General features: G+C 39.9%; 1 protein-coding gene across 2 annotated transcripts in view; it reads right to left on the bottom strand.

Annotated features, from left to right (window-relative positions):
- Positions 1–6,624: 6,624 nt before the first annotated feature.
- Positions 6,625–14,042, bottom strand: part of flt1 (fms related receptor tyrosine kinase 1) — a 171,100-nt gene continuing 163,682 nt past the window's right edge. For both annotated transcript variants that reach the window (XM_059964134.1, XM_059964133.1), the window contains exon 30: positions 6,625–12,883. In XM_059964134.1, coding sequence (XP_059820117.1) covers positions 12,661–12,883 — 223 coding nt within the window. In that variant the 3' untranslated portion in view covers positions 6,625–12,660. The remainder of the gene's footprint in view (positions 12,884–14,042) is intronic.

Raw genomic sequence — 14,042 nt, 5'->3', positions numbered from 1 at the left:
GTATATGTACTTTGATAATAAATTTACTTTGAATTTTGAACATCCCTCAAAGTTGCAGCACAAACATATAGGGTAGTCAAGCCGTATGGTGCGTTGGCCTCCATTAGTTGAGGACTGAGTTTAAGAGCTGAGGCAATGTTGCAACTCTACAAAATTGTTAGACCATACTTGGAGAATTGTATTCAGTTCTGGTTGCCTCATTACAGGCAGGATATGGAAGCTTTAGAGATGGTACAGAGGAGATTTACCAGGATGCTGCCTGGATTAGAGTATGTCATATGAGGATATGTTGAGTAAGCCAGGGCCTACCTCTTTGGAGTGAAAGAGAATAAGCTATGACTTGATAGAGTGGACTGAGGTGGAAGGCATAGATAGATAGATAGAGGGGACAGCCAGTGCAACAATGGCTGATTGGAGAAAGGTACAGGGGGGTGTCAGGTGTAGTTATTTTACACAGGGATTGGTAAGTGCATGCACCACACTGCTAGTGGTGGAGGTAGAGGCAGATACATTAGGGACATTTAAGGACTCTCACATAAGCACATGGATGAAAGAAAAACAGGAGGGTTATGTGGGAGGGAAGGGTTAGATTGATTGTGGAGCAGGTTTAAGAGTTGGCACAACATCGTGGGTGAAGTTGTTCTGTGTAAGTGGAACTGCTACTTAACTTTGGCCGCACAATTAATCATTGCCTTTGTGAATGGTGTGACTCCAGCCTGTGTAAACATTGCAACAGCTTCATGCTGTGGCTCCTGTGTACCATCAACAATATTTTTTAAAATTGAACTAAGAACTATTTGGATTAAATCTATTTTGAGGTCACTTCATAGCTATATTTCCCTAAAAGCTATCACAATAGGCACTCACCCACAATACAAGGAAACACCCTTTCAGTTAACCTTCCCCTCCCAGCCCCCTTGCAATAGGAAGAACAAGAAGATTTTTGTTTCTCAGTTTGCACTTCTTGCTACAGAGACATGTTGGTTCTAATCCTGCCTGTAAGGTTATTCTTTTCCTTCAGATTCAGTTCCAGCTGCACGAAAGATTTTCTGATTTTAAACAACGAATTACAGGTCTTTCAGCACCTGTAACAGCAATATGACACTGATAGTGTACTAAGTAAGTTAGCCCTCTTTCCAGCATTCCAAAAGTAAGGAGCTGGAATCTCTGTTCCTCAAACCATTAAGAGATACAGCAGAATAAAAATGTTAAAGATAAAATGTTAGAAATCTTTGAAACTTCTGCCCTTAGAAAAGTAAATTAGCAGATTTCAACAGTTATGGGAGTGTAATAAATAAAACTACATTTTATGATTTTTGGTTAAAGCTGCCAATTTGTCTGGCAGGAACTGTGAATCTCTGCAAGTCTGCTGGGGAAGTTAAGTGCTCAAGGTCTGCAAGTTTGATCCAGGATCCGCTGGAGGCTGAGGGCTGAAGGTGGCCTATCCTGGGTTTAGAGGACATGGGTTGGAGGAATGGGGCTTATTTTGCTGTTGTTGTTTTGTTAGTTATTGTGTTCTGTCAAGCAGGTGATGACACTGGCAGGCTGTTAACATAAATTGCATGTTTCACTATATGTTTCGATGTTTATATGATAAATACATTTAAATCTTGAATCAATTGCTTTCAGAATAAATGTCATTCACATTAAGAAAAGGCCATTTCTTTGTCCCAGCTTGTGAAAGTGCTGGCAAGATCATCATCAATTGTCCTTTGAAAAGGCAGTTAAGAGTCAATATCATTGTGAGTCTAGAAGAATATATGATCTATACTGGAGAAAAGTGATACATTTCCTTCATTGTAACTCACGTCCATCATAAGGGCTTAATGACAACTCACTAGCTTCATGTCCTCATTACTGACACAAACATTTTATTTCAGATTTGCTTAGTTCTTAGAATTTATATTCCCTAGACATTGGGATGGGATTTGGACTGATGTCTCCAGATCAACACCCTTCAAATAATAAAACTCAATAGGTTATCTTCCTGGACACTTCCAAGCACAAAACCTTTGATAGAAAAAGTCTCAACCACAATGTACGATAGGCCCACTAAGATGCAAAGTGGATCTGAATAAACACAGATTGAACAGGACAAATCTTAGCGTGCTAACGGCTTTCAGTCTGTAATCTTCTGGCCTGGCATTCCTTCAAGCCCATAAACCCAGGAGACCTGGTCCCAATACAGATTTTAAAAACGTAAGGCTAGAGCAAACACAAGAAAATGTACAACTATTCTAATCACAGGGATGCCTGCAGGCTACGAGAATCATGAGTGGACTATTTCGCGTAACTTACTTCCATAGTTAGCTACAAAGTGCCATGCCATTCCAACCATACTGGGCTCCAGAACACACATTGCATTCTCTAGTAATCCAGCTACAGGCCTCTTGTAACTGCATTAGGCATCTGAGAGATTGCCAAGGCATATACCATTCACAATGGTCATGGTGAAACTAATCAGAATCAGGTTTAATATCTTTGAAATATGTCATGACATTTGTTGTTTTATGCCAGCAGAACTGAGCAATACATAAACATGAAGACTGGTGTGAGTTCCCTTGACTTCCCCTTGCTGAACTTCACTATCAACTCCTTCATCTTACTGACGCTGAGTACAAGGTTGTTGGAACACCTGATCTGTTTCTCTTCTCGTCACCACTGAAATTCTGTCAGCAATGGTCGTGTTATTGACAGATTTATAGATGGTGTTTGAGCTGTGTCTAGCTGCACAGTCATGGGTGTAGAAAGAGTAGTGCACTGGACTAAGCAAGCATCCTTGAGGATTGCCAGTGTTGTCAGCAAGGAGCAGGTGTTATTTCCAATCTGCCCCGACAGTGGGCTCCCAATGAGGAAGTCAAGGATCCAGTTGCAGAGCGAGGTAGAGTGCCTCAGGTTTTGGAGTGTGTTGTTGGGAACTGAGGGTATGATTGTGTTGAACGCTGAGCAATAAACAGCAGCCTGACTTAGATATTACTATTGTTCAGGTGATCCAAGGCTTAGTGGAGAGCCACTGAGAGAAAAATCTACTGTAGACCTATTGTGGCGATAGGCAAATTGCAAGGGTCTGGGTCTGTTTTGTATCCACACAAAATGCTGGAGGAACTCAGCAGGTCATGGGAAAGAGTAAACAGTCAATGTTTCGGGCCAAGACCCTTCTTCAGGATGGCAAGGGAGAGGAGAAGTCAGAGTAAGAAGATGGGGTGAGCGGAGGAAGAAGTTCAAGGTGATAGATTATAAGTGAAACCAGGTGAGGGGGAGGGGTGAAGTAAAGAGCTGGGAAGATGATCGACGAAAGAGATTAAGGGCTGAAGAAGGGGGAGTTTGAATGGACCATGGAAGAAAGGGAAAGGGGAAGGAGTGGAGGGCAGGTAAGAAGATAAGATGAGAGAGGGCAGCAGGAATGGAAAATGGTGGGGGCCAGTTACTGGAAATTCGAGAAATCAGTGTTCATGCCGTCAGATTGGAGGCTGCTCAGTTGGGATATGAGGTGTTGCTCCTCCAACCTGAGTGAGGCCTCATCACGGTAGCAGAGGAGGCCATGGATTGACATGTTGGAATGTGAATAGGAAGTATAATTGAAATGGGTGGCCATTGGGAGTTCCCTCTTTTTGTGGTGGATAGAGCAAAGGTGCTTAGTGAAGCGGTCTCCAGTCTATGTCAGGTCTCAACAAAGTACAGGAGGATGCACTAGGAGCAGTAATGACCCCAAAAGACTCGCAGGTGAAGTATTGCGTCACCTGGAAGAACTGCTTGGGACCCTGCTTTGTATGATAGTATTGCCAATTACTATCATTGTTAGAGCATATTTTGGACTTAGGGTGTATAGCAAAACATTCACTTTAGCAACCGATCTTCAGATCTGAAGATGGACAGCAGATTAAATTTAAAATGCAGCTCTGCACAATAGATTTCTAAGAACCATGAACCACAGTTAACTGGAAAACCAGACAATGCTGATTCATTTTGGGTGTCTGTAGTATAGGTGCAAAGAAGGAGGTATGAAAGCTATATGTACTTCAAAGGAAGCATTGTAGATACATTGTAAACATAAAACTGTCCTTTGATCTTTAGCATATAAAATGTCATGTAATATTGGGTTTAGCAGGCCCCTTCCTCCAAAACGGTCTCAACATGATGCCTGCCTTGTCTCATTTTGTCAAAAAAAAAGACTACTTCATTTCTACCAGCTCTGTCTCTCTGGTGACTTTGTTCATGTTTCAACATTTGGGAGCTTGTCTGGGATACCATCTTGTGACCCATCAGGATTCTGGGCAGTCTAAGCACTCACACTTGGCTCTGTGCAGGTTGGTGGTTATGGGATCATATGACGAGCACGGCAAAGAGCTGAACTGATGGATGCAAGAGTAGCACGGTGGGTGCGCATACATGTGTGTTTATGTAAAAGACTAAGCTTTGTGTGTTAATTTGGTGACGTGGGGCTACCAGTTGTGAAGGGTGGTTATTGAAGGTTCTGTACGTCAGTGCATGGGTGTGTATACTCGTTCCTGGAACTATATTTTAGGATACATGTTTGTGAGTGTGTGTGTGTGTTTTACCAATATGTCTGTAACATTAGTGTAACAGTTTCATGCAAAAGAATACAACAGGCATTATGGGGTTCAGATGCACGTAAGCGGCAGATTGCAGAGCACATGTTCTGCAGTTATAAGTGTGTACTGTTTAATTTTTATTCATCATTTGTATTTTGCGAAAAGTGGGATTTAGTGTAGAGATATTTAAGAGAGGGGTTACCCTCAGGTATATCTGTCAGGATGACACTGATTGAGGTCAAGCAATGTCAGGTTGAAAACCTTGATGACCCAAGTGAGCCCTTGACTTTGATTGCGACCATCCATAATCCCTTCACCCCCAGAGAGAAGCAGGCACTTTGTCAGAGCTGCCCTCACTTAAGTTTGCCTGTGGAAATGTAGAACTCTGGTGCAAGCTCAAGGAAATGGTTAAAATATAATCGTTGATAAAAGCGAAGTGCCTGAGGAACATGTGGGAGAACATGGACTGCAGGATGGTACATGGGCATCTACCAGGAAAGCCAGCAATGAAGAGATATCACTTCTTTCAAGGGAAAGTGAGGCAGAGACTGGGGGGGGGGGGGGAGGTGACACTAACTGGGGAGTGATAATGTCAGTGATTCAGAGAGTTGATGAGTCATGGATTATGCAGAATGTAAATATCAAGTGTATGAGGAGTATTCAGGTTTGAATAATCCAGAAACAAGAGAAAATCTGCAGATCCTGGAAATCCAAACAACACACACAAAATGCTGGAGGAACTCAGCAGGTTAGGCAGCATCCATGGAAAAAAGGAAAGTCAATGTTTCAGACCAAAACCTTTTAGGATATTCCAGGGAGGCATGACCCGGTCTTCCTGAAAATGCTGAAGGAAGGCCTACGCTCAGCCCACTAGAAAGTCATCATTGATAAAATAATACATGATGACATTACTTTATCTTAATGATCTGGACTTTCCTGATAAGATACAATGATGGGTTCACATTTCCACATGAGCTAACAGTCAGGAAACTTGCACAAATGTTGAAGTCCACAACTTCCAGATAGCTGGTCAATGACAACTTCCCAACCATGTTTCAATGTCAGAGCTGGAGTACTTTACTCCCCTGCAGCTACTCTGGGAGCTTGCTCACTGAATTGGTCCTGCGGCAGGCTTGTGGCTCCATTCAATCTGAGCTAGGAGGGAGACAGGTAAGTGTCAAGTAATTCAGAGTAACACACATAAATTCTGGAGAAACTCAGAAGGTGAGGCAGCATCTATGGAAAAGAATAGAGTCAACATTTCAGGCCAAGACTCTTCACCAAGACCGGAAAGGAAGGTGAGTGAAGCCAGAATAAGAATGTGGAGGGAGGGGAAGGAGTACAAGCTTTGAGGGAATGGTTCATTATTAAGTGAAGCCAGGTGAGAGGGAAGGTGGTTGAGTGGAGGGGATAGGGGAGCACGAAGTAAGAAGTTGGGAGGTGAGAGGTGGAAAAAGTAAAGGTCTGATGAAGGAATTTGATAAGAAAGGAGAGTGGACCATGGTAGAAAGGGAATAAAGAGGGGCACCAAAGGGAGGTAATAGGCATGTGAGGAGAAGAGATTACTTACTTATTCAACAAACTGTACGTAATTGGTTATGTTTTTGAATGTTTTTACTGTTTCACAAAAACAAGATGGTTGTCAGTTTAACTGGCTACTGTAAACTATACCTTGAGTAGGAGATAAAAGGAATGCAAGAAAAAATATTTTATAGTGAAATACATGGGGAAACAGGATTGCAGTGGGAGCCAGCATAGACTTTATAGAATAAATTAGAACCAATATGATATACTTCTGGTAAGGAAGAGATGATTTTGCAACTTGAAGTCTTCAGAGAAAGGAAAATTTAAAGCCTATCAACACACACAAAATGCTGGTGGAATGCAACAGGCCAGGCAGCATCTATAGGGAGAAGCACTGTTGGCGTTTCGGGCCGAGACCCTTCGTCAGGACTAACTGAAAGGAAAGATAGTAAGAGAAAGCCTATTTAAAACCTATACTAATTTTGCACTGACCAACACACAGGATCAGTAAGATTTTGAAACAATACAAAGATGCAGAGAAAAGGTATTGTAATGGAAATAATTAAACATACTTTATTAAGTCTAAATAGAGATACATTTATAACAATTTTAAAAAGTAAAAAGACATACAGAATTCATCTCATTGTCATTCAGGCTAAACAGCATACAACCAAAGAAATTTGAGTCAGCTAAAGGCTCAAACTCTGAGAATATAAAATATATAAAGATACATACACTGTTCTATTTAATGTAGCAATCTGACAATAATGCATCACAAACAAGTGTAACTACAGACTTCCGAAGAAATGAACTACAATAGTTAACCAATATTTGTTTATGCCCATTTGCAATGTGCAAAGAGTCCAAAATTCTACCCAGTGAATTCACCTCAGGCAGAATTCTTATGATATGTGACCTTGGTTAACAGCATATAGGATTACAATTTAGAACAGCTAGCTTGCTGATATATAACAAGCATTTTTCAGTGCGAGCTACCAAGAGATGTTCAGCTGTTGAAAAAATATACTTGTCAACTAAAAATGATACTTCATTAGCTTTCTCACACATTTTAAATGATGACCTGTGATTTCACACTGTGCTTGAAGCCACATACAGCTGTAATCTGTGTGCAAACTGGTAATGTGGCTAAAGAAATGCAGAATGCTCGTTACGGAAATACCTGCACTTTAACCACTACAGCTTGATATCTCCTTCATCTTTTCTATCAAGTTCATCAACCAAACAAATCTTTGGTCATAAAACTGACCATGTCCCAATGTTTTCACGAGTTTCCTTCTACAGCAGTTTTCCATGTACTATATTTACAAGATTTGTGCACAGATTTGTTTACAGGTACAACAAGAAATTTTTCTTTTTCTTTTAATTCAATATTGTGGCATGGCATATTTCAGTAACAACTAAAATACTTTTGTAGTTGGAAAATGTATATTACTCCAAACCAACCATTTAATTCATTCACTTTCAAAAAGCACAAAACATTACGCTGTCTAAAATCTGACTTTCTATTTAAATAAGGTCTACAGCAAAACAATATATTTACTGAAGTGGTAAACGTTTTATGTACATGAGATAACTCTGTTGTATATATTGTATGTAGCTGCCAAACATTTAAAGACCATTCATTAAAATCTCTCAAAAAATGACTTTATTCTCTTCTGAGATCAAGGGTCTGGATAATAATGGGTTAACTGGATCAGCAAATTTGTGGATGACACCAAGATTAGGAATGTAGTGGACAGCGAGGAAGACTATCATGGCTTGTAATGGGATCTGGACCAGCTAGAAAAATGGGCTGAAAAATAGCAGATGGAATTTAATGTAGACAATGCAGGGTGTTATACTTTGGTAGGACCAACCAGGGTAGATCTTATACTGTGAGCGGTAGGGCATTGAGGAGTATGGTAGAATGGAGGGATCTAGGAATACAGATCCATGATTCATTGAAAGTGGCATCACTGGTTGACAGGGTCATACAGAATTCTTTTGGCACATTGGCCTTCATAAATCAAACTATTGTACAGGAGATGGGATATTATGTTGAAGATGTATAAGACATTAGTGAAGCCTAATTTGGAGCATTGTGTGCAGTTTTTATCACTCATCTATAGCAATGATGTAAATAAGGTTGAAGGAGTACAGAGAAAATTTACAAGGATGTTGCTAACCTGAGTTTAATGGAAGATTGAATATATTAGGACTTTATTCCTTGGAATACAGGAGATTGAGAGATCTAATAGAGATATATAAAATTATGAGGGATATAGATAGGGTAAATACAAACAGACTTTTTTGCCTGAGGTTGGTTGGGACTACAACTAGAGGACCTGGGTTAAAGGTTAAAGGTGAAAAGTTTAAAGGGAAACTTCTTCACTCAAGAGGGTCATGAGAGTGTGGAACAAACTGCCAACACAAGTGGTGCATGTAAGCTCAGTTACAACAGTTAAGAGAAGTTTGGATAGGTACATGGATGGTAGGGGTATGGAGGGCTATGGTCCCAATGCAGGTCAATAGAAGTAGACAGCTTAAATGACTAGATGGGCTGAAGGGCTTGTTTCTGTACTGTACTTTTCTATGACTCAATGACTATAAGTACAACTATTAGCTGTTTGCTAGCCACTAGCATATAAATGTTGTGAGCACATTAGTTCAGATTGACATTTTTCAAATAACTCTCCATCACTTGGCAATAGCAAACACATTAATTACAAATGATGAAACTGGAGCCACCCATCTCTTTTTTCGTAATCCTGTTTCTACAGCAATGTATGTTCAGTATCAATTTTCCTTAGAGTCTTGATAAAAAAATAATATTAAATGTCATCAAACTTAAAACATCATGTCATCCATATCATAATCCAAAGGTACTGACATTTTGTCTCTGGTTTTCTAAGAAATCACTGGCAAATTTTCCTCTGCAATTTGATCATTGCTGCCTTTAACACATGAGCATTGCAAAACAGTGATTAGGAATGTATGGCCACTGTAATCAGATGGTCAGTAGAAGAACTGGAATTATCAGTGATACATTGAGGAGAAAATTTGGATTTGCATTTCTTGGCACATAAGTGGTTTCTCAGTGCACATGTTATAATGTTAAGTTTTTTTTTGGATTATATAGATTAAGACCGCACAGTAGGAGGCTGAGAGCTGACATAATTGCAATCATCTTCAAAAATGGAGACAAATTCACCTACGGTAACCACATAGGGATGTCTTGACCGGAGAAATAATTCCAAAAATCATCCACAACCATGTCCACCCTTGAGTCACAGAATTAATTCAATCCATCAAGTTCAATAAATGATCTCATCTCACTTCAACCAGTTTGCTATGGGCTAGATGGGGTATTCTTCGACTTTTTTGGCCAGCACACCAAAACTAAGATCACTCCAACTTCATTCACAGAGCTACAGTTTGCAGATGATGCTTGTTCACCCGCATACTCAGAAGCCAAGCTCCAAGTTATTGTCAGATCGTTTACTGAGATATATAGGACAAATATCCATAAGGCAAAAATCCCCTTCCAACCACTGGCATGAAGATCCACTACAAGATTCTGGTAAACATGGATCATTCCCCATAATCTGGGACAACATCTTTCATGCCAAACAAAAAAAAAATGACAGCATAGATTTTCAAGAGGTACCAACGCTACTTCCATAAAATTCTCAAAATGTACTAGAATAAGCAAAGCATACTCAGTAACTACTTCCAGACCAATATCCCTGCTGCTGAGGTTCTGACTGTGCTCAGCCAACTTCACTCTGCTGGGCACAGTGTCTGCATGTCAGGCACAAGATTCTTGAGGCATTCAGGGCATAGGAGTTCTTCAGGGATGTAATATCATCATTGGTTTGTAGAAATTCCCCAGCCATGACTGCTCAAAGCCATCCAATTAGTAACTGCGCACCTCAAGATTTCTTCGTGGAAGCACGAAGATGGAACACGGAGACTCCCAAACAACCTATCAGATCAGGAATCTGATTTTAGACTAAATTCAGATTTGTGTTTTTGATTAAGGATAGGAATAATATTTAATTGTTTTTAGTTATTGCTTGCTAGATTCAATTAATGGGCAAATTAGATTTAAAGGAACATTACAACACTAAAATAAATCATGACATAGCTTCATACTTCATATAGTTGCAGCACACGTTCTTGAATCAGTAGGCTGTGAAAGTAGGAAGAGCTACTGGTAATTATGCTCTCACTTTATGAAGAACTGGTAATGTCATCTTTCCATGGAAATAATTTTTCAGAATTTTTCAATCTCAAAATATTTTTCGCAAAAAGCTGACCTCACAATAGTGAGTGGTTTTCTGACTAAAGAACAAATGAAAACTGATATTAGCTGTTCACTTGTCTATTTACCATATGATAGTCATCTCAAAATTAATTAACCAATAGGGAAATATTTTGCAACATCTTGTGGTGGGGGAAATCCAAAGTGCAAGGGAGATTTTTTTATTCTCTTCACAGACCACTTCAGACCATTTGACTTACTACTTTTGTGAATTAAATCTGCCAAGTTGCACTGACAGTAGCTTTCAATCTCTTCTGCTCTGAAGAAGTAGCACAATGGAATCAGTATGACAGGTTTATATTGAATACAGGTTTATTAATATGCCCTGAACGTGAAGCTATGTTATACATTTACCTAAAAGTCATTAATAATAATGAAGGTGATACTTTAATGAAATTTTATTGGCTGGTATCTACCTACCCACTGCGAGACGTATCCAAACTCTGGTTGCCATGCCACAAATTGGCAGCTGATGAAGTTTGATAGTGTCTCGTCTATGAATTGAAGATTTTAATGCAGTCTTAAATAAGCTCAGAGACATTATCTGGGATAGTATGAAAATATCTCTAAACCTTTTCTATAACATTTCAGTTCCTGCCTGAGAGGCAACTTGGATCCACTCCAATTTGTCTACCAGAGCAGTAAGTCCACAGCAGACGCCATCTCATTGGCTCTTCATTCAACCCTGGAACATCAGGACGCTCTCTATCAACTACAGCATAGTATTCAACACTATCATCCCCTCAAAGCTAATCAATAAGTTCCAAGATCTTGGCCTCAATACTTCCCATGAAATTGGATCCTGGATTTATTTTACTTATAAATGCCAGTCAGTCAGATTGGCAACAACATCTCCTCCACAATCTCCACAGGGCAGTGTGCTTAGTGCCCTATTCTGCTCACTTTACACCTATGACTATTTGGTTAAGCACAGCTTCAATGCCGTATTCAAGTTTGCTGATGACACCACTGTTATGGGAAGAATCAAAAGTGGTGATGATTTTGGCTGAGTAGTGTCATAACGACAACCTCTCACTCAATGTCAGCAAGACAGAGGAACTGATGATAGACTTCAACAGAGGTCCATCAGTCAACACTCATCGGAGGATCAGAGATGGAGAGGGTTAGCAACTTTAAATTCTTGGGTGAAACTATTTCCAAGGACCTGTCCTGGATTCCTGGATCCAGCAGGTAAGTGCAATTGCGAAGAAAGCATGGCAGCATCTCTTCTTCCTTAGGAGTCTGTGGAGATTCAGCAAGACATCTAAAACTTTGACAAACTTTTATAGATGTGTAGTGGAGAGTATATTGACTGGCTGCACCACAGCCTGGTATGGAAACATCAATGAATTTGAATGGAAAATTCTACAAAAGGTAGAGGATTTGGCCCAGAACATCTCAGGTAAAGCCTTCCCAACCACTGAGCATATATACATGAAACACTGACATAGGAAAGCAGCATCCATTATCAGACGAAAGGTCTTGGCCTGAAACATCGACAGTGCTCCTCCTTATAGATGCTGCCTGGTCTGCTGTGTTCCACCAGCATTTTGTGTGTGTTGCATCCATTATCAGAGATCCCCCCCCCCCCCCACCCAGGCCATACTCTCCTCTTGCTGCTGCCATCAGGTAGAAAGTACAAGAGCCCCAGGACTCGCACCAAGGTTCAAGAACAGTTACTACCACACAACCATGAGGGATAAAAAGGGGATAACTATACTGGCTTGCCTCAACAATGAAATCTTTCCACAACCAATGATCTCACTTTATGGACTTGTTATCTCATGATCTCATGTTCTCTTTATTTAATGTTATTTGCAAAGTTTACTGTCTTCTGCACCCTGGTTGATCTCTCACTGATCTTGTTACATTTACTATTCTATAGATTTGCTGAGTATGCTCACAAGAAAATGAATCTCAGTATTATATATGGTGACATATATGTACTTTGACAACAAAATTTGTAACTACTGTACAATAACTGACCCAGGACCAATGGGCTTATGTGTTGGAACTTCCATCCCTATGAATGTCTCTCTCACTTCCATAAGACCATATATTTCCTAATAATGATGTTTATATATGCTGAATGTATCTACATCCATTCATGGACACATTCACCAGTGAAAGTGGATAGCATACTTATGCTTTCATACTGGTAAGAGCAATGACAACAAAGTTTGCTTAAAAATGTTAAGTACAAATCATTGAATAGGCAGATGCAGATTTTTTTTTTCTGAGGACTAGTGAAACAGCCCTTTAAATTGGTGGAGAGGTATAAAAAGCCAGTGAGTTGTAATCTGGAGGTGGTATACAACAACTCATTTTTGATTCAAAGGAACTTAGCGAGCTGAAACTCTCCCGTGCAGCTGCTCGGTAGACTTCCTCCCCTTTCTGGCAACTAGAACTAGAGCTGTAAGTGCTCTTCCAACTGAGAGGTTCTGGGAATCCCAGCTCTTTGTTTCTCCATGTTGCTTTCAAACTGCAAAATCAAATCAAAATGTTACTGACGAAAAATACATTAAGTAGTAGCAAAAGATATTAAATTCCTCATGTCTGCATGAAAATGTTTCATTGAAAAAACAAAATAACATTATTCCCAAGTTCTGGTTAATGCTCAATATTCAGTAGATGTTTACAGAGTACAATACTCAACTTACTACCTTGTTGCAAATATTACATAGTGTAAAAAATTTGGTGGAGACCTTTAGCTGCCTTCTCTGATAAATCCCTCTTTCATATGACCATGGATTCATACAGCACAGCAACAACATGTCCTTTTGGCCCACCTACTCCAAAGTTCATGATGCCTATGTTAACACCATTTGCAGGTTTAGGCCTGTACTCCTCAGTACCCTTCCTATCCAATAACCTGTCCAATCGCTTTTTAATCTACTAGTATCTGCCTCCACTTGCACCTCATTACAAATATTTACCTTCCTCTGTGTGCAAAACTTAACCCTCAGATCTCCTTTTAATTTCTCCTCATTTACCTTAAACATGAGTTCTCCAGTTTTAGGTTCCACTGCCCTGGAAAAAGAAATTCTGTCTCTCTTACTGACCCTTATAACTTAGGAAAATTTCTCGAAGGACATCCCTCAGCCCTGATGTTCCGGTGAGAATAAAACCAGCTTACCAAATCTCTCTTTATAATTCTACTTCTCTTTGCTAGGCAACTTCCTGGTACATCCCTTTTGCACACTCTTTGTTGCTATCACATCTTCCCTGTAGTGTGTCAGCCAGATGTGTACATGTTAAGGATTACTGTACCTAACTGGGAATGCCCTGTCAGAAATTAATAGCCTCAGTAACAATGGAAGGAGGCAGAATGGAATGTTGATAATTCAGTAAGTTTGATTCTTGAATTTCTGGTATGCATGTTGGTCTTGCTAAAATTATTGGGTTCATTAGTTTCCCAGTTGGCTAAGGTGTAAATATCCCTCTATGGCTTCTAAATTAGACATAAGAGCATATACAAAAATAAGAGGAAATCAGAAAGTCAGGCAGCACACCCTTCTGTTTTACTTCTCCCTCACCTTTGTTTTCCCTCATCCCTGTTGTTGCCTTACCCCTTCTATTCCCTTCTCCCGCCCTCATGATCAGCTCACCATTTCCTTCTGCTACCCCACCTCCTCTACTTT

This window comes from Hypanus sabinus, chromosome 3 (genome assembly GCF_030144855.1).
Source record: "Hypanus sabinus isolate sHypSab1 chromosome 3, sHypSab1.hap1, whole genome shotgun sequence".
NCBI lineage: Eukaryota > Metazoa > Chordata > Chondrichthyes > Myliobatiformes > Dasyatidae > Hypanus > Hypanus sabinus.
This window is presented reverse-complemented; position numbering and strand designations above follow the sequence as displayed.